This window comes from Schistocerca serialis, chromosome 4, assembly GCF_023864345.2.
Source record: "Schistocerca serialis cubense isolate TAMUIC-IGC-003099 chromosome 4, iqSchSeri2.2, whole genome shotgun sequence".
NCBI lineage: Eukaryota > Metazoa > Arthropoda > Insecta > Orthoptera > Acrididae > Schistocerca > Schistocerca serialis.
In genome coordinates, this window is record NC_064641.1 from 115,610,614 (window position 1) to 115,631,214 (window position 20,601).

Here is a 20,601-nt window from a genome sequence, read left to right on the forward strand (position 1 = left end):
AGCCTGGATTATGTGCACATCATACATTTCTCTGCCTTCCTTTAACAAATCTGCAGAAACATGCTACACAGCAATGGTGTATGGAGTGACATCACTGGGAACAGGAATGGCATCAGATAATGTTTTTGGATGAATCCAAAAAGTCTGAAAATGATGGCCGCATTTTTGTTCGCCACTTACATGGCGAGTGGTGTCACAGTGACTGCATTCACACAAGACATACAGCACTAACTCAAGGCTTTATGGTGTGGAGCGCTTTTGGGTGCAACAAAAATCACAGTTGGTGCATGTCCATGGCACTATGACCAGTGTGGCCTACATGAATGACATCCTGCAACCCAAAGCCATACCCTTTCTGCACAACACTCCAGATGCTATGTTTCAGCAAGGCAATGCATAATCACATGTTTTTGGATGAACGCATGCCTTCATGGCATCACAGGATGTCAGTCTTGTGCCTTGGCCTGTCAGATCATCAGACTTGTCACCAATCGAAAATAGGTGTAATTTGGAGAAACAATGGGTGCAACACTGTGATCCAATACCAACCGTCACAGATGAACTATGGAATGAAGTGAATGCATCATGGGTGGCTATATCGCAGGACACCATTAAAGCCTAATATGCATTGATGCCATCAAACATGGAACAAGGTATCAGGGCCCATGGTGGACCCTGTGCCCATTAGGCAACAGGGCACTTGCTGAACTGAGATGACTGAAATGCTAATCATTTCTGCAGAATATACTAATGTACATGTTCTGTGAATATAAACGTCATATCTCAAGTTGTTCAAGGTGTTCTGTCTTTTCTGATCATGAGTGTATTTGTTTAAGCAAATAGGTATGGCAACTAAGCCTTGCAGTACATTTATTCACCGATAACATTTATTATCAACAATCTATTATAGTTGTTAAGAGTAAAAGAGATATTCACAATGACAATACTAAAAGGGAAAATTATCTGCACATCTTTCTGCTGAATCTAACTTAGGAACAGAAGGTAGTGAAATATGCAGTCACAAAAATCTTTAATAATCTTCCTGTGGAAATAAACTGTCTGACAGGCAGCAGAAATGTTTTTACATGTACATCATGATTGATTCTCATTAACAGCTCCTCCTAAACTACCACAAAATTCTTAAAGTGAAATGCATAGTCAACTGCAAACCTATAAATAGCCAACCCATAGTCACATAATATATTTTTTAAATTGGCTGTGTAATCCTTTTTTCAGTTGACATATTCCACATTATTGTGAATATGATTTATGGAATGCGAAACAACTGACCAATGTCTTATTTGTTCATAAGTCATAAGCCTTAGAGAAAGGTTTTACGATGTTGACTTGAATACTGTCTTTGAAATTCTGAAGGTAGCAGGGGTAAAATACAGAGAGCAATAGGCTATTTACAGCTTGTGCAGAACCCAGGTGGCACTTTATAGGAGTTGAGAGGCATGAAAGGGAAACAGTGGTTGAAAAGGGAGTGAGAAAGTTTTGTAGCCTATCACCAATGTTATTCAGTCTGTACTGTGAGTAAGCAGTATAAGAAAACACAGAAAAATTTGTAGTAGAAGTTAAAGCCCAGGGGGAAGAAATAAAAACCTTGAGGTTGGCCAATGACACTGTAATTCTCTCAGAGGAAGCAAAGGACTTGGAAGAGTACTTGAACGGAATGGACAGTGTCTTGAAAAGAGGATACAAGATGAACATCAACAAAAGCAAAACAAGGATAATGCAATGTAGTCAAATTAAATCAGGTGATGCTGAAGGAATTAGAATAGGAGATGAGATGCTTCAAGTAGTAGGTGAATTTTGCTATTTGGAGAGCAAAATAACTGATGATGGCTGAAATAGGGAGAATATAAAATGTAGACTGGCAATAGCCAGGAAAGTATTTCTGCAAAAGAGAAGATTGTTAAGATCAAGTATAAATTTAAGCATCAGTAACTCTTTTCTGAAAGTATTTGTAAGAAGTGTAGCTGTGCAGGGAAGTGAAACATGGATGATAAACAGTTTAGACAAGAAGAGGACAGAAGCTTTTCAAATATGGTGCTACAGAAGAATATTGAAGATTAGATGGGTCGATCACATAACTACTGAGGAGATACTGAATAGAATTGGGGAGACAAGGATTTTATAGCACAACCTGACTAGAAGAAGGGGTCCTTTGATAGAACACATTCTGAGACATCTAGGAATCACCAGTTTATTGCTGGAGGGAAGTGTGGAGGGTAAAAGTTGTTCAGGGATACCAAGAGATGAAGACAGTAAGTAGATTCTGAAGGATGTAGGTTGCAGTAGTTATTTGGAGATGAAGAGGATTACACAGAATAGAGTAACATAGAGAGCTGCATCAATCCAGTCTTCTAACTAAAGACCACAACAAAAATAAGATGTAATAGTGTCCTGCTGTAGTAGGTACTGAAACATAGCAAGGTAGAATATGTGTGACTAATATAATACCCACTCTAACATTAGTGATCCCTCCTCCATGCACATATAAAATCTCCAGATCATTTCTAAAGTGTATTTTTTTGAATATTATTATTCAGTGTATAATTTGCACACAGCTGATGTTAATAATATAATAAGTTCAAGTAAAAACATTTTATTTACAGAAATAGTCAAACTTACAGGTGACAAAAACCAAATGAACTTCAAAACTTAGTCCTGCCAATAACTGTTGATGATAGACATACTTCATTTGAAAGCTTTCATTTTCTTCTTTCTACCAAATATCTCATCTTTTCTTAAAAAGTAATTTCAAAGCTATCTCTATACACAATTATTATTATCTCCATAATTTGAGAATGTTCCAGTTTTAAAATCTAACCTTCTTGTAGCACTAATTTTTCTGTTTCCAAAAATGTGAATTTTAATAGAATAACATGATAGAGTATGAAATGTTTCAATTAGAAAATATAAGTTTCCAGCTAATTCTTGGTGGGCTTTACAGGACCTTGTGTTTTTTTCCATTGGAAGAATATATAGCTCACAGTTATACAAAATAAATAAGTTCCCTAATGTGTGTCTGCATTCCTTACTTTTCCTGTGTTTTATGTTGTTGTTGAGAATGTAGTAAACTGGTTTGATCAATGTGTGAGTGTTATGGAAATGCTTTGTGAACTCAAATGGGAATACTCGAAGGCAAGACATTCTTTTCACAAAACACTAATGAAAAAATTTAGAGAACTTGCATCTGCAGTTGACTGCAGCATGATTCTACTGCTGCCGATGTAAATTTTGCTTAACGATTGTGAAGAGAAGACAATAAAAACTAAAGCTAGCACAGAGGCATACAGTCATTTTTCCTTCACTCCATTTGTGAGTGGTACACAAAAGGGAATGATTAATAGAGGTATGAGGTTCCATCCACCACTATACAGTTGCTTGTAGAATATGCATGTAGATTTAGAACTTTCTGTTTTATCATTTTGTGATAACTGTCCTAAGTAAATCTAGAAAAGCCATTGTGGAAAATGTCCATGTACAGCTCTCATTAAGTAATGTTCATAGGTAGTCATACACAGTGTCTGTATTGTTTTAAGTCTGAGTTGAGCATTCATTAAGAAAAAGTCTGTGAAACTTATCAGCCTGTACATCCTTGTATCCAGAAAGTAACAGACATTTTAGTGTAAAAAATTATCAATATGGAAGAACCAAATTTTATTATACACATATTAAAGGTACCCTTTGAAGCTATTTTTCTACATAATTGCCTTTCCAATTGAGGCACATATCATGCTGTGGCACAAGTTTTTCAATGCTGTGTCTGAAGAAATCTGCTGCATGCATTTTGTGTTTGGAATTCCCCAGATTCTGGCCACCTTATTTCACTCAGTTCCAATATATCTAGTTGATAGTTCTCCATCTCTTTTTTAACCTGTCTTAGCCTCCCTACCTCTCTCAATGTCCTTACATTCCAAAAACCAATACGGGTTTTCCTTTTCAGGCCAAAGGTCATATCCTTAAGATCCGTCTGGCTGTTTCTCCTTTTAGTTTTTTGGTGGTGCGGGTTATCAGCCCACATTGCCCGAGTGTCCTGGTGGGGCTGCCACCTCATGGCCTTAATATTAGATTAGATTAGATTAGATTTACTTTCATTCCAATTGATCCGTAGTGAGGAGGTCCTCCAGGATGTGGAACATGTCAGAAAAACAACAATACATGACAAATATTTAAACTAAAGCAAATAAGCTAATGTACCATTCCACAGGTCCCAAGTGGAATGATCGTCATTTTTTAATGAACACTAAGAGTCATTTTACAAATACTATTGCACTGAATTTAAAATAAAAAAGTTTTATATTTATTTATAAGGTAAGAAACATGTAATACAACTACTGTAATACTTATTTACAATGAACACATTACTGCACTGAAATGGTGCAGAAGTTAGATTATACTTACACACACACACACACACACACACACACACACACAAATTTTCAGTGAACACATTACTGCACTGAAATTGTGCAGAAGTTATGTTGTACTTATATACAAATCAGTTGGTTTTCCTCAGAAATTCATCAATGGAGTAGAAGGAGTTGGCCACCAATAAATCCTTTAGGCTTCTCTTAAACTGAATTTCATTGGTTGTTAAGCTTTTTATGGCTGCTGGCAAGTTATTGAAAATGTGTGTTCCTGAATAATGCACACCTTTTTGTACAAGACTAAGTGACTTTAAATCCTTGTGAAGATTATTCTTAGTTCTAGTATTGATTCCATGAATTGAGCTGTTGGTTTGAAAAAGTGATATATTTTTAATGACAAATTTCATTAAGGAATAAATATATTGGGAAGCTGTAGTTAGTATCCCTAGTTCCCTAAACAGGCTTCTGCAGGATGTTCTTGAGTTCACACCACATATAATTCTTACTGCACGTTTTTGTGCCCGGAAAACTTTAGCTTGGCTTGATGAATTACCCCAGAAAATAATCCCATATGACATTATGGAATGAAAGTAAGCATAGTATGCCAGCTTTTTCATTTTTATATCCCCTATGTCTGACAAAATTCGCATTGCAAACAGAGATTTGTTAAGACGCTTCAGCAGTTCTGTGGTGTGCTCCTCCCAGTTGAATTTATTATCAAGCTGTAATCCCAAGAATTTAACACTGTCCACTTCTTCTATCTTCTTGTCATCATATGTTAGACATATACTCTTGGGACACCCCTTACAAGTTCTGAACTGCATGTAGTGTGTTTTTTCAAAGTTTAGTGACAAAGAATTGGCTAGGAACCAGTGATTAATGTCTACAAATATTTTATTGGCTGATCTTTCTAAGACTACACTTGATTTGCTATTTATTGCAATGTTTGTATCATCAGCAAACAAAACAAACTTGGCATCTGGTAATGTTACTGATGAAAGGTCATTGATATACACAAGAAAAAGTAAGGGCCCCAAAATGGAACCTTGTGGGACCCCACATGTAATTAGTTCCCAGTTGGATGATGCCTGATAGCTTGATACATGTCTCTTTCCTAATAACACCCTTTGTTTCCTGCCAGAGATATAAGATTTGAACCATTTTGCAGCATTTCCTGTTACACTATAATATTCTAGTTTACTTAAAAGGATATTGTGATTTACACAGTCAAATGCCTTTGACAGATCACAAAATATACCAGTTGCCTGCAATTTTTTGTCTAATGAATTAAGTACATTTTCACTGTAAGTGTAGATAGCCTTCTCAATATCAGAACCTTTTAGAAATCCAAACTGTGACTTTGACAGTATGTTATTTGAGATAAGATGGTTATAAAGACGACTGTACATTACTTTTTCAAAAATTTTTGAGAATGCTGGCAACAGTGAAATTGGACGGAAATTTGATGCTATTTCTTTATCTCCCTTCTTAAACAGTGGCTTAACTTCAGCATATTTCAGCCATTCGGGAAATATTCCACTGATAAACGACTGGTTACACAGATAGCTTAATATGTTACTTAGCTCAGAATCACATTCTTTAATTAACTTTGTTGATATTTCATCATACCCGCTAGATGTTTTTGATTTTAAAGATTTTATGATGGACATTATTTCTGTTGGGGTAGTGAGGGTCAAATTCATATTATGGAAGTTACTTGAAATGTCTGGTCTAAGGTAATCCATAGCAGCATCTACCGAACCTGACAACCCCATCTTTTCAGTAACAGTTATAAAATGTTTGTTAAAAAGTTCTGCAACACTATACACATCTGTCACCAATGCATCATTTACTCTTAATGCTATTTGTTCCTCTTCATGTCTGGTTCTACCGGTCTCCTCCTTCACTATATCCCATATTGTCTTTATTTTGTTATCTGATATGACTATCTTTTCCTTGTAATATATTTGCTTTGACATCCGTATTACAGTCTTTAATATTTTGCAGTATTTCTTATAATGTGCTATAGCATCAACATTGGAAATGTTTCGGATTGACAGATACAGTTTTCTTTTTGTTTTACAAGATACCCCTATTCCTCGAGTAATCCATGGCTTCTTTGTAGACTTTGCTCTAACCTTGGTAAGTTTTGGGGGAAAGCAGTGTTCAAATAAGGTAAGCACTTTATTAGCAAAAATGTTATATTTTTCATTCATGCCATGAGCACTGTAAACATCAGTCCAGTGAATGTCTCTGAGGAGTGTCCTAAAATAATCAATTTTTGGCTTACTGATTACCCTCTTGAGCTCAGATTTAACAGATTTTATATCCTGTTCAGTATTAACATTTAACAGAAGGAACTGCATGTCATGGTCTGAGAGGCCATTGACTATTGGTTTTGTAATATAATTTTGTTCATTTGACTTTTCTATAAAGATATTATCAATGGCTGTTTGTGAGCAAGTGGTTATCCTAGTGGGGAACTTTACTGTGGGAATTAAGTTGAATGATAGTGTTACTAACTCAAATAGGTTCTTATTGGGAGAGTCTTTAAGGAAATCTACATTGAAATCACCAGCAACCACTATTTCTAGGTGACTTGAACGCAAAAGTTGGTTCAGAAAAGGAAGGGATTGAACATATCATGGGTGTGCATGGTGTGAGGGTCAGGAATGTAAATGGTGAACTGTTGATAGATACGTGCACTGAACATAACCTAGGCTTTGGAGGCACATTGTTTCCACACTGTAACTGCCATAAGATAATGTGGGTTTCCCCAGACCACGTCACTGAAAATCAAATAGTCATAAGCCGCAAGTTCCGACACTCTCCGTTAGATGTCAGAAACAGAAGAGGAACATACATTGGAAGTGACCGCCACTTAGTTTTGGCAGAAATACAGACTGAAGATAGTGGAAAATAGAACCAAGCTCAGTCACAGGTACAAGAAAATAGATGTGGCAAGGTTAAAAGACCAACAGATCAAAGAAACATTTGCCCTTGAACTACAAAACAGATTCCAGGTCCTCTCTGAAGAAAACTTTATGGAAGAGAGAACTGAAATATGTTGGCAAAAAATCAAAGAGAGTTACTTAGATGTGGGAGAAAAATCTTAGGATTTAAGGGACATGAAAGGAAGGAATGGATCTCTGATGCTACATGGAATGAAATCAGCCACAGGAAAGAACTAAAACTTAAGTTAAATCTTTGTAAGACAAGAGTGCAGAAGAGCAAAGTAAGGAAATGGGTAGATGAGCAAGCAAAATTAGCAGAAGAGGCAGCAAGACAAGGAAATATGAAAGATCCTTACAAAATGACTAAATGGTTGTCAATGAAGAACTTCAGACGTGAAGGACCAGTTAAAAACAAGGATGGGGTGACGCTTACAACTCAACAGGCACAGCTACAGAGTTGGGAGGAGCACTTCAAGGAACTGTTAAATTGTGAAGACAACCAGGAGGAACAGGTGAGAGATGTTCCAGAAGAAGTCGAAGAAGATCAAGATATAAATTTGCAGTGCCCCACAATGGACAAAATTAAGATTGCGGTGAAAACACTAAAGAATACAAAGGCTCCAGGCCTAGACAACATAGCACTGGAGCTCTTAAAAGCCGATATTGAAAGTACTGTTAAAATGCTCCATCCCTTGCTGAAGCATATTTGGCTTTAAGAGAAATCTCCAAAGGAGTGGAAAAATGATTTGGTGGTAAAGCTTCCAAAACAGGGAAATTTGTCAGACTGTAACAACTGGTGTGGTGTTACATTGTTGTCAGTGCCCAGTAAGGTCCTCACCAGAATTATTTTAAACAGAATTAAAGAGTCTCTTGAAAAGCGACTGCGTAAAGAACAGGCCAGTTTTAGGGCACGACGCATTTGTGTTGATCTTATTAAAAAAACTCTTAGGATCATTTTAGAGCAAAGCAAAGAATTCCAAACAACCATGTACCTTGCATTCATTGATTTTCAAAAGGCCTCCGATTCCGTGAAACCCAAAGTGCTCTGGCAGGTGTTGTGGAAGTATGGCATACCACAGAAGATCTTAAACATCATAAAAGATCTATATGATGGCTACAAATGTTGCATTCTCCACAAGGGAAATATGACAGAGCCCATAAATGTAACAACCGGAGTCCAGCAGGATTGCATTTCATCACCAACACTTTTTCTACTTGTTCTAGACTCAGTTATAGAATAGGCACAGCAGGCAGAAGATGAGGAATCCAGTGGGGGATCCATGAATGTCTGGAGGATTTGGATTTTGCAGATGACATAGTTTTATTAGCTCAAAGGCTGACTGATATGCAAGCTAAATTAAACTTGCTGAAAGAAGAAGCAGAGACTGCTGGCCTCAAGATAAATACAGGCAAAACAAAGGAAATGAGAGTAAATTCAGAGAACAAGGAGGTGCCACTGTTAATAGGGGAGCAGCGAGTGGAGACTGTCAACTCATTCCTGTATCTGGGGAGTATAGGGATGGAAGATGGTGGAGCTGGAGATGATATGAAAAGCTGCATTAAAAAGGCAAATGCTGCCTTCATACAATTGTATCCAATATGGAAAAATAGAAATATCATGTACAAAACAAAAATCCATATTTTTAATACAAATGTGAAGGCTGTCCTTCTGTACACCAGTGAAAGCTGGGAAATGGATAAAAAGATAGCATCCCAATTACGAAGCTTCATAAATAGATGTTTTCAAGGCATCATGAATATCTGATGGCCGGAAAAAATATGTAATGAGGAGCTCTGCTGAATAACAAACCAGATACCTATAGAAGACCAGATATAAGAGAGAAAGTGGGGTTGGTTGGGGGACACCTTGAGAAAACCAGATGGAGCCATCAAGAAAGAAGCATTGGAATGGAATCCCCAGGGAACAAGGAAGAGAGGAAGACCTATGGGCACATGGAAGAGGGCAGTGGAAGGGGAAGCAAAAAGAGTTGGCAAGACCTGGGTAGAATTGAGGCAAATGGCCAAAGACAGAGATGGATGACAAGTTCTCCTGAATGCCCTATGCCCCCATAGGGGCCAAAGGAATTAAGTCAAGTCAAAGTGCTGCAGTCAATTGCTATTCCTGGTGGTCATCTGTGAGGATTTTGGGAACCCACCTAGCACAAAATTTGTGGTAACCATGCTCCTCTGCCACAATTTCATACACCAAGCTCTGTGAAATAAATTTGGGAAAAATGCTGCAAAAGTTCCTTAATCATGAAATGATTTTCACAAATTTCATCACTGATTTTCATCACCAGTTCATCAGTCACAAGGCTAGGCTTACCACTGCAGTCCTCATTGTGAACAATGGTAGGGACATTTTTAAAATCAGTGCACCATTTTCTCACTCAGCTTTCACTCATTATTCCTTTTCTGAATGCATCACAAAGGTTGCAATAAATTTCAATTGGTTTGCAGTTTTTTTGCCAACAAAAACTTAATCATAGAAAACACCTCGAAAGTGGTGGGATTTTCTATTGCAGCACACATTTTATCACATCATTGGAAGCAAAGTAGCAGAGAAATAGACCACATGCTACCACTGATGGATGCATACTGAATGTAGGAACATTAAGCACTCTGGGCTTTCTATTGATGCTGACAAATTACATGGATAAAAATGACAAACATTTACAGTCAAATACACCTTAAACACACACAATCACATGAAAAAGCTCACAGCATTTGAAAACAACAAAAGTCACAACATTTCCCAAAATTCACTGAATCTGAAGATAGAGCACTCCTCATCCCAGAGCCATTGGCAATTGATGATCATCACAGAGACCCCCCCCCCCTTACCCACACCTCCCCCCCCCCCCCCCTACCAGGAGTGTGGAGTACTGGGGAGAGGAGATGAATGGACGTTGTCAGATACGGTGGTGTTGTAGGCCACTCAACAGGTATTGGTTGATCGTGCAGTGTAGCTTGACCACCCATGCCATGGCTGGTCAGAATGGAAGGATTGGGAAGACCATTTCTTGTGGAATCTGGGAGATCCATGCAAGATGCACTGGAGAAGGTATAGTTTACCATCCAGTAAGGAGGACTAACCGTTGACTTGCACATGTGAATTGGACAGGCACAACAGGTGATGGTGTTGGAGGAGCGACGAAGAGGGGGATGCATACCTTGAGCATTCTGTTGGTGCCGAGTGACACTGGTTTTCCAGCTGCATCCAACTCATCTGGAACAGGGCCTGTGCACTGTTTACATGTGATGTGGGTGTGGCCTTGTGTGAAGTGTCTCTTGATTAGAGGATGAAGAATGATCCATCTTGGAGCTGTAAGGAAAGCTCGGCGCATGGGCACCAAGAAGTGTTGATAGAAAAGCAAATCTCATCCATTGTAGACGTAGGAGGCACTGTAGAAAAAGGAGGTGAAAGATATTGTAGTTTGGGAGAAACACTAGAACAGACTGGGGGAACAGCAGGTGACAGCACTTGCAATGATGTAATGTCACACACAGTGTGTGGTTGAACCTGAGGCAGTGGATCATCACATGTAGTCTGAGTGAGACAAGGGAGGAGGACTGTGACACACAACAACTGAGCGATTGATGGACATAGGCTCAACGCACACAAGATATGGTTGGTGCACAGGCAGAGAGGTGGTATGTGCAGGTTCAGGGCCATCGCAAGGTGGTGGAGAACTCGACTCAAGAGGTTGTGGGATGGATTTCTCGATCACCCAAGCTGGTTTAGCCCATTGAAGTGAAACCGTCTGACACCAGCCATTGGTGAGGATGTCCATAGTATGAGCCATGTGTGCCAATAAAAGATGCGGGTGAGGGCAAGGTGGCTATGCCATCCTGTAACACAATAAACTTGCATGAGTCTAGGGCCGAATGCAAGGAAACTGGGGGACAGATATTCAGTTATGGAGGAGGCATATGGCTAACAGCTATGTGTGACTGGACATGCTCAACAAGAGGAGAGAGGTCAGATAGGCCAACAGTTGCAACACTGTCGATGATCTCAGCTGGGAGGACTAATGTTGCACCATACAGGACTTCTGCTAGTGACAGCTGGAGGTCTGCAGATTCCTAACATGACCCAGGAAAATGTGTCAAATCACTCACCACCGTGGCACATGAGGATCACTTTCAGAATCCTGTGCCAATGCTCAATGAGCCCATTGCTCTGAGGGTGGTACGCTGTGGTGCAAAATTTTGCCCACAGCACAGAGTGTGCAGAGTTTTTTAAATAACAGTGATTTGAACTATCTACCCTGAACAGTGTTGATGGATGTTGGTCACTCGAATCTAGCTATCAAGGAAAATACAAATGCTCATGCTACAGAATCCACCATAATGTCCACAAGAAGGATTGCCTCCACCCACCATGTAACATGGTTTATGATGAACAAGATATTTCTGAAACCATCAACTTGGATAATGGGCTGATGAGGTCTAGAGGTCTAGGTGCACATGTCATACACGGCCTCTAGGGATGTCAAATTTGCCTGGGGTGGGGGGCTGCTACATATGTCTGTCAACTTTTCTGCACTGACACAGCATCCAGGCAGGACCCCACATATGGCTGTCCTTGTTCATGCCTGTCTGCACAAAGCATTTCATGATGAGCGGTGTAATAGCCTTAACACCAGTGTGTGGAAGATTATGCAAAACAGCAAAAACTTGGTGATGTAAAGCAGGAAAATAAGCTGACTGATGACCATGGACGTACCACACCCAGTAGAATGCAAGAAACTATCTGTAGGGAAGTGGAAGAGGCCTAACACAGATTCTGAAGTTTGATACCATGTCCTGTAAGTGCACCAGTTCATCAGAATTGATGGGAGCTGAGATAGCATTGACACATGATAGATAAACAGGCATAAAATTTTCTGAGCCATGGATATACTAGATGTCTGTCGTGTACTGACAGATTAGATCAGTCTACCAAATAGTCTGCCATAATAGAGATACAAGCATCTGGCAAGGGGTGGGCAAGAGTGATGGCACGTTCTACAGCTGTTTTGAGATTCTTAAAATCTTTCATCGTATCGTCAGACCACTGTACCCAGTGATTACTGGAAGGTTTTTTTACCAGTTAATGTGTCAGTAAGAGGAGCTTGAATAGATACTGCCATCAGCAGGTTGTGCATGTAAAAATTGGTGCTCCCCAAAAGCCATGCAATTTGTGTAAAGTCAGTGGGTGTGGTGATCGCAGATGCAGTTGACCCGGTCTGATTCTGAAGTTTGATACCATGTCCTGTAAGTGCACCAGTTCATCAGAATTGATGGGAGCTGAGATAGCATTGACACATGATAGATAAACAGGCATAAAATTTTCTGAGCCATGGATATACTAGATGTCTGTCGTGTACTGACAGATTAGATCAGTCTACCAAAACCTGCATGGGGTAGGGTCAATTGTAGGATTGCAAATAGTGTCTACAAGGGGGGATGATCTGTGAAAATTGTTATGTTCCTTCCTTCAATGTATGTGTGGAAATATTTGACAACCTTGTGCATCACAAGAAGTTCCCTGTTGAAAGCCGACCACTTAAGTTGATCCATAGGTAGTTTATTGGAAAAAAAACGGAGTGGCTGAGTTGTGTTACCAATGTGCTGTTGGAGAACTGCACCTACTGCAAGATTACTTGTGTCTGCCATAATAGAGATACAAGCATCTGGCAAGGGGTGGGCAAGAGTGATGGCACGTTCTACAGCTGTTTTGAGATTCTTAAAATCTTTCATCGTATCGTCAGACCACTGTACCCAGTGATTACTGGAAGGTTTTTTTACCAGTTAATGTGTCAGTAAGAGGAGCTTGAATAGATACTGCCATCAGCAGGTTGTGCATGTAAAAATTGGTGCTCCCCAAAAGCCATGCAATTTGTGTAAAGTCAGTGGGTGTGGTGATCGCAGATGCAGTTGACCCGGTCTGGGGGAGGACGTATATCCTCACAGGAGAGCATCAAAGTTGTGATTTATCATGATAAATCCTGACTCCATTAGATGCCAGCGACTCCTCTGCCTTGGCCAGGTGCGGCTCACGTTCTTCGTCAGAGGAGCAGAAAATGAGAATGTTGGCTAGGCATGTGTATGTGTAGCAGTAAGAGCAGTTCAAGGGAAGTGAGTCTATGAAATGTGGCCAAGTTTGAGACACATTTTTGAGGCCATAAGGCTTGTAAAATAATTTGTAAAGGCCAAAGGGGATGATTGAGGCTGTTTTTGGTATGTCACTCTGTTCCATATTTATTTGTAAATATGCTTTGCAGCAGCCCAAAACATTGAAAATGCATACTCCACTAAGTAGCTAGGTGAAGTCATGCATGTGCAGGATAGGATAATTGTCCATTATGGTTCATGCATTGAGATGACAATAGTTACCAGAGAAGAGCAATGTGCCACCCTTCTTGGTTACCAAGTGTATGGGCGAAGACCAGTTACTGTCTGACGGGTGAACAAGAAGTTCATCAACTACAGTTTTAGCAAGGCATAGTTAGTGTGAAGGGAGGTGGCATGCACTGGGGGGGGGGGGGGGGGCAATCTGTCATGATAATTTTGTGTGTCATCCTGTTTGTAATATCATTCATCTGGACCAATGAATATGAGAAGGGGACATCTCAAGTAAGAATTAGTAGCACATAGGAGTCACAACCTGAGATTCTATTGGCTCAGGCGAAGGCAGGCACATTAGAGTTGTAAGAGGCACACTGCTGGTGTCAAGATACGGAGGTATAGACAGTCGGTGTATGAGGTGTCGCGTATCAGCAAGGGCCTGCTTAGCCATCAAGATGGTGCAGTCCAGTTCTGCATTGTGAGTGTGAAGGTCATCGACCACAGAGTGCTCAGATTGGAACCAAGTGATGGAAATGGTGAGGCAGTTCATCAGAAATGAGTACTCAATGAGAGCTGTGTTAGTATTGTTGGAGGGCTGATGGAGAGCTGAGGGAGCGATTGAACATGCATTATATGTACCCGAAGCGTGGTACACTGAAGTAGACAACAGGAGTTCAGGCAACAGGCTGAAGTGAAGCAGGAAATCAGTTCCAAGTACTGGGTCTTTGATGTCAGCCATGTGGAAAGGCCACATGAATGGTTTGCCAGGGATGTGTTTCATAGGTAACTTGACCATGATATTGACACAAAGTGTCAATTTATTTGCTGCTTGAAGGGAAAGCGTGGTTGGTATCACAATTGCTACAGTGAATAAGAGCATGACAACAGTAACATCAGCTCCAATGTCAACAAGGAAATGACAACACGAGCATAAATCTGAGGTGTACAGACAGCCTCGTGGAGCAAAGGATCGAATAGAGTGCATGTCTGTAGGTGACCTTTGTTGTCCTCATGAGCTGTGGCACCTACTGTGGCCCAAATGAAGCATTTGGGAATGTGCAGGGAGGTTGGAAATCACGGGTGGCATCCCTGATAGTTGTGTGTAATCAGCATAGTGGATATGCTGGGTGGGGGGCTGCGTGTGGTTCAGCTGGGACTGCTATGCCTCCTACAGTGATGGGAGAGGGTAGCGAATGGATGGCCCTTGCTAGTTCAACTGTAGTCAGGGAAGTTCCGCAAGAAGTGGCTGGTGGTTCCCAGTGCTGGCCACAAGATCACTGCAGTTCATTGCACTGCCCGAGGCAGATCTGTGCCCAGCCTTTACCAGCCAATGGAAAAATTATAGGCACTGCCAATACCATCCTCAGTAGTAGACACTGTACTGCGCATGGTAAGTAAGTGGTGGTGTCGAATAATGGCATACGCCTGGTATGCCAACAGTACTTTATCTTCCTGTGATGATGAGGTATGAGGAAACAAATGTAACTGTAGTTCTTGTGACAGTTTAACTAATCACAATGCACAGAGTGCAAAGTCTGGCGTGAACTAAGCCATAACCTTAGCACATAGGTGATGCCATAGCTGGGAAGGGGTTCTGTCACTTAAACTCTCATTGTAAATGGTACTTTGGATTGCATAGTTTGGCATACATGAAAAATGCTTGATGAGGAGTGCACAAGCAGAAGCATATTTGTTATGCTCAGGTGGGTTTAACAAGTCACTAATGGGTGGTCATGCAGATGGTTCACCAATCAAACAAAATAGGTGCCACCATCTATAATACCATTTTTGTTCAACAAGTTGTCCACCAAGGTACATCACATCACAGCATTGTCCATTTGTATCATTGGCAGCTTCAGAAGATGACCTGGAAGCAGAGCTTGTGGTGGAATGTGTAGGGAGCAGACCATGTGAGGTTTCAGAGAAGTTGCATCCACTGGCATCGACTGTGCAATGGTGTTGGGTGCAATTTTCTGATGTAGGTGTGACCCATGTGTTGGTGTGGTATGATGCCCAACAGTCACAGGTCATGTGGAGAAGGGGGCTGTATGACCACGTGATGAACACAGCACGGCCGGAGTAGTAGAATTGTGATGCGAAACAGGTGAAATGAAAGCAGCAGTGTTGAGGTGGGCCGCCGGTGATCTGTCATCTGTGGTCTGTGTAGGAGGAAGCAGTACATGACCACAAGAGAAACCCATCGTGGCAGCTGTGGAAGTATTGCCAACCAACGCGGATGTGTTTCCGAAGTAAGGTGTGTAATCGTGCCGAGTGTCGAGTGGTGGGGTGGAACATAGCTTATATGTCACCTGAGGTCTGCAGAGTGCGGTAGGTCAGGTAGACACAGGTGTATCCCAGCCTGGTTGACTCAAGTGTCCCATTGGCCAGTACGGAAGGGGGCACATTAAATGGCAGAGCGTGGTTGATGAGAAAGCCAGCATCAAAGGTACACGATGCGTGTAATGGTTGACCACACTTGGGAGAGGGGAGCCGTGCATGTGGGCCAAAAACTGTACAGCTGAGTGGTCCACAGTGGAGTGAGGTAGAAACTCTGGACAGAGGAAACCAGAATATTGAGTAGAAGAAATTTCCTGGTGAACAGAGAATCCAGTAGCAGGCATCAGTGCAGGTGTGTGCTGCACGCAATGTGGTATGACAAAGGAGGTCAGAGTTGTCTGTTGCGGTGGAGTAGACACTGGAGAATGAGCATTCTCATTGTATTGACAGCATGCATTGAAAAAGATTGTGCTTCACAATCAAAAGTTGGTTCCACTATAGTGATGTCCTGAACTGTTGGGAAGGTTGTAGTTTGACACTTTGCTTGAGCTAGTGTGAAACTGGTAATGAGTAATGCACAAACTGAAGCATATTCATGCAACTCGCAGTCATAAGTGTAGCTTTTCTATCAATTCTGACGAATTCCTTGGATAGAAATAAACAGCATTTACAGTCAAACACACTTTGCTCATGCACGAAAAAACCATAGCATTAAAAAACAACCAAAGTAAAACGTTTCCCAAAGCTCACTGAATCACAAGGTAGAACATGCCTTTTCCCACAGTCATTGGCGACCAATAATCGCCACAGCACCAAGATGGTGGATGTAGCCCCATCTACTGCTGTGAAAGACCAAAATGTCTGTTACTTTCCTGATAGCCCTTGTATAAAATACACAGTTAGCCGTTATCAAATAATAGATCTCAATCTGGGTAGATCTTTGAATAAATAAATTGTGTATAGATCCTGTATTACAGCCAGTTGTTTAATTTAGACTTCTCAGAGTTTATGTAGTTGATAGACCTGTTTGTTACAAGTACGAAGTTCATTGTATTGAAATATGTTAATATATGTTAACAATGTTAAATGATATTTTCCAACATCTGCAACACTCTGTGTACCATCAGATCACATGGAATGAATAAATAAATAAATAAACTGATCAACAGTTTGGTCAGTGACAGTAAAGACGCATAAATATGAAATCCTTCTTTGATGGTATTGATAAATGTTATTTAAAATTTACTCATAGCAATCACCAACTGCACATTGTAAGAAGAAGAAGATGACTGAGACATCCATCCAACTGGTCAGTAAATAAACAGTACAAAGATCTAAAGAAGATCAGTAATTGTTGAAACTAGTCTGTACTGAAAAGATGAAAGTGACTCTGCTATAAACATGTCGAAACATTGTGTTTATCATATAACTCTACTTTGGCAGTGTGCGTTTCCAGTATTATAGCATTCAGTGTGAGTCATGAGAAGAGACTGTAAAGGTTTTAGAGGTACGAAGTTGTTTTGTTTGTTACTGGTTTCTTCATTTGTTATTGGTTCCCTTCTGAAATAAAAATTGTGTAAATAACAATTGTGCATATGTTTCAGTCACATCCAAATCAGTAATGTAATAAACTTTAGTCAATCTGTGGGAAAAAATAATCTAAAAAAATATTTCATTTTAAAAAATTATTTTCTGTAAATTCAAATTATTGTAACAATATACAAAAAACTTAAAAAGTTGTCGACTGTTTTCTGTCAGTTCATTTATATGCCAGTGTTTTACTGTCTTTCTATGTTAGTTACATCTTTGAAGAACATCATGTTGAAATTATTTGCAATTGTATCAATGCAAGTTTAAGTACAGAATTGTATGAGACCAGATTTAAAAGTTAATTAACAAATATGACTATAATTAATAAACTGAGGTATTTAATAAAATTATCAGAATTATATTTCTGCTTGCAGCATGTAACAATTGAAATGAATCCAGGATAAAAGAGAAGGCCTGCACTGAAGTTTCGTCAAGATCAAAACACAGAAAATAAGTGAAAATATGTTGTACTTTCTATTTTTGAATATCTTTTAAAATATTGCAATATATACTCTATTTTCATGTAATAAAGAACTCAAAATCAACGTTGAACATATTTAGTTGTCAAGAACAGTAGACAAAGCATTTCGAGACGCACCTGCACCAGCGTTCCAGTAGAAGAGCCCCAAGACGGCGAGGGCGGGCAGCGTGGGGTTGGCCGTCGTGTTGATGAGTCCCAGCACTGCAGACGCAGCAGACAGCAGTAGTGAGATACTCAAGAAGAGCTGCGTGCTCACCCACAGGCCCATGTTGATGAAAGGGAAGTCACTAGTAGATGAAGAAGATGTGGTTGTATTTGTAGAGTCATCTTCTTCTAGCCGTGGTGCATCCTCTTCTGTAGCTCTGACTGGAGACAAAACCAATGAGTGTGTGCAAATAATATCAAAATCTGCGCATTCCACATCTTACAGAAACAGATTCAGATATCTGCAACTGCTTATCCACTAATTTGGAAGCAGCTGATGGTAAACAGCAAACAGAAAGTATAACGTATTTCTCCTTTCTTGATACACTTTTCCCTCTCCAGCAAAAATGGGCTGTTCCAGTAACAACCCATGTCAAGTTAGGGATTTTTTCAGGCAAATAGTGGGTGGGCTGTTAGTGGGGCAGAAGGAGCCACAATTGGGGATGTTATTTGTCTTACAGTATGGGGAATCTTCTGAATACCTTCATCAGAAATGGAACAGTAGTATGAGAAGGAAAGTTGCTACTCACCACATAGTGGAGATGCTGAGTCGCAGATAGACACAATAAAAAGACTGTCATGAAAATTTCATTCTCTATTTCGTTGTGCCTCTGCTTGCATTTTCACAAGTGTGTTCATGCGCATGCCCACAGAGGTTAGACAGAGGGCATGGGAGAGGTAGAGAGGGGGGGCAGAAAAGGCGAGAACTAAAAAGACTGAATGTGATGACAGATTGAGGACTGTGTAGTGCTGGAATGGGAACAGGGTAGGGACTGGACAATGACTAATGAAGGTTGAGGCCAGGAGGGTTATGAGAATGTAGGATGTATTGCAGGGAAAGTTCCCACCCACATTATTCAGAAAAGCTGGTGTTGGTGGGAAGGATCCAGATGGCACAGGCTGTGAAGGAGTGACTGAAATGAAGACATCATGTTCGGCATTGTGTTCAGCAACCAGGTGGCCCACTTGTTCCTTGGCCTCTGTTTGTCGGTAGCCATTCATGCGGACAGACAGCTTGTTGGTGTCATGTCTACACAGAATGCAGCACAGTGGTTGCAGCTTAGCTTGTAGATCACACAATTGGTTTCACAGGTAGCCCTGCCTTTGATGAGATAGGTGATGTTTGTGACTGGACTGGAGATGGTGGAGGTGATAGGATGTATGGGACAGGTCTTGCATCTAGGTCTATTACAGGGGTATGAACCATGAGGGGTTGTGTATGGATGGATGAGTATATTATGTAGGTTCGGTGGATGGCAGAATACCACTCTGGGAAGGGTGGGAAGTATAGTGGGCAGGACATTTCTCATTTCAAGGCACAATGAAAAATAGTAGAAACCCTGGCAAAGAATGTAATTCAGTTGCTCCAGTCTTGGGCAGCACTGAAATATGAGGGGAATGCTCCTCTGTGGCTGGATGGTGGCACTTTGGAAGGTGAAGGGAGACTGGAAAGATAAGGCACTGGAGATTTGTTTTTGTACAAGGTTGGGAGGATATTTATGGTCTGTGAAGGCTTCCGTGAGACCCTCAGTATATTTTGAGAGGGACCGCTTGTCACTGCAGATGAGATGACCACAGGTGGCTAGGCTGTATGGAAGGGATTTCTTGGTATGAAATGGGTGGAAGCTGCCAGAGTGGAGGTATTGCTGGTGGTTAGTTGGTTTGATATGGATGGAGGTATTGATGTAACCATCTTATTTATTTATTTTATTTACACATCAAGTTCTGTAGGACCAAATTGAGGAGCAAATCTCCAAGGTCATGGAACGTGTCAGTACATGAAATTACAACATAAAAGCAATAACAGCTAAAACTAAAATGTTTATAAATCCAAAAAAAGTCAGTCCATAATTTTAACTAAACACAGTCAAAAATACAACAAGAATCAGCTTAATTTTTCAAGGAACTCCTTGACAGAATAGAAGGAGTGACTCATGAGGAAACTCTTCAGTTTTGATTTGAATGCACGTGGATTACTGCTGAGATTTTTGAATTCGAGTGGTAGCTTATTGAAAATGGATGCAGCAGTATACTGCACAACTTTCTGCACAAGAGTTAAGGAAGTCCAATCCAAATGCAGGCTTGATTTATGCCGAGTATTAACTGAGTGAAAACTGCTTATTTTTGAGAATAAGCTAATGTTGTTAACAAGAAATGACAGTAAGGAATATATAGGGTGAGTCAGGAGGAAATGTAGGTGCTTTGAGGGGTGATAGTATTAGTGATTCTGAACAAAAACGTCATATGGACATACGCCCTATTCCAAATAGTTTCTGAGATACAACACATTTATTATCACTTTTGTACATTTTTCTTGAATAACTTGAAAACCTCACCCTCCAGTGAAAACATGTCACAACAAAAAATTAAGTTATATTAAATT

At 40.3% G+C, this 20,601-nt stretch overlaps 1 protein-coding gene across 1 annotated transcript in view; it reads right to left on the reverse strand.

The window, feature by feature from the left end:
- LOC126474301 (uncharacterized) overlaps positions 1-20,601 on the reverse strand; it is a 79,160-nt gene that overhangs the window by 24,438 nt on the left and 34,121 nt on the right. The window contains exon 3 of the mRNA XM_050101767.1: positions 18,132-18,380. Coding sequence (XP_049957724.1) covers positions 18,132-18,380 — 249 coding nt within the window. The remainder of the gene's footprint in view (positions 1-18,131; positions 18,381-20,601) is intronic.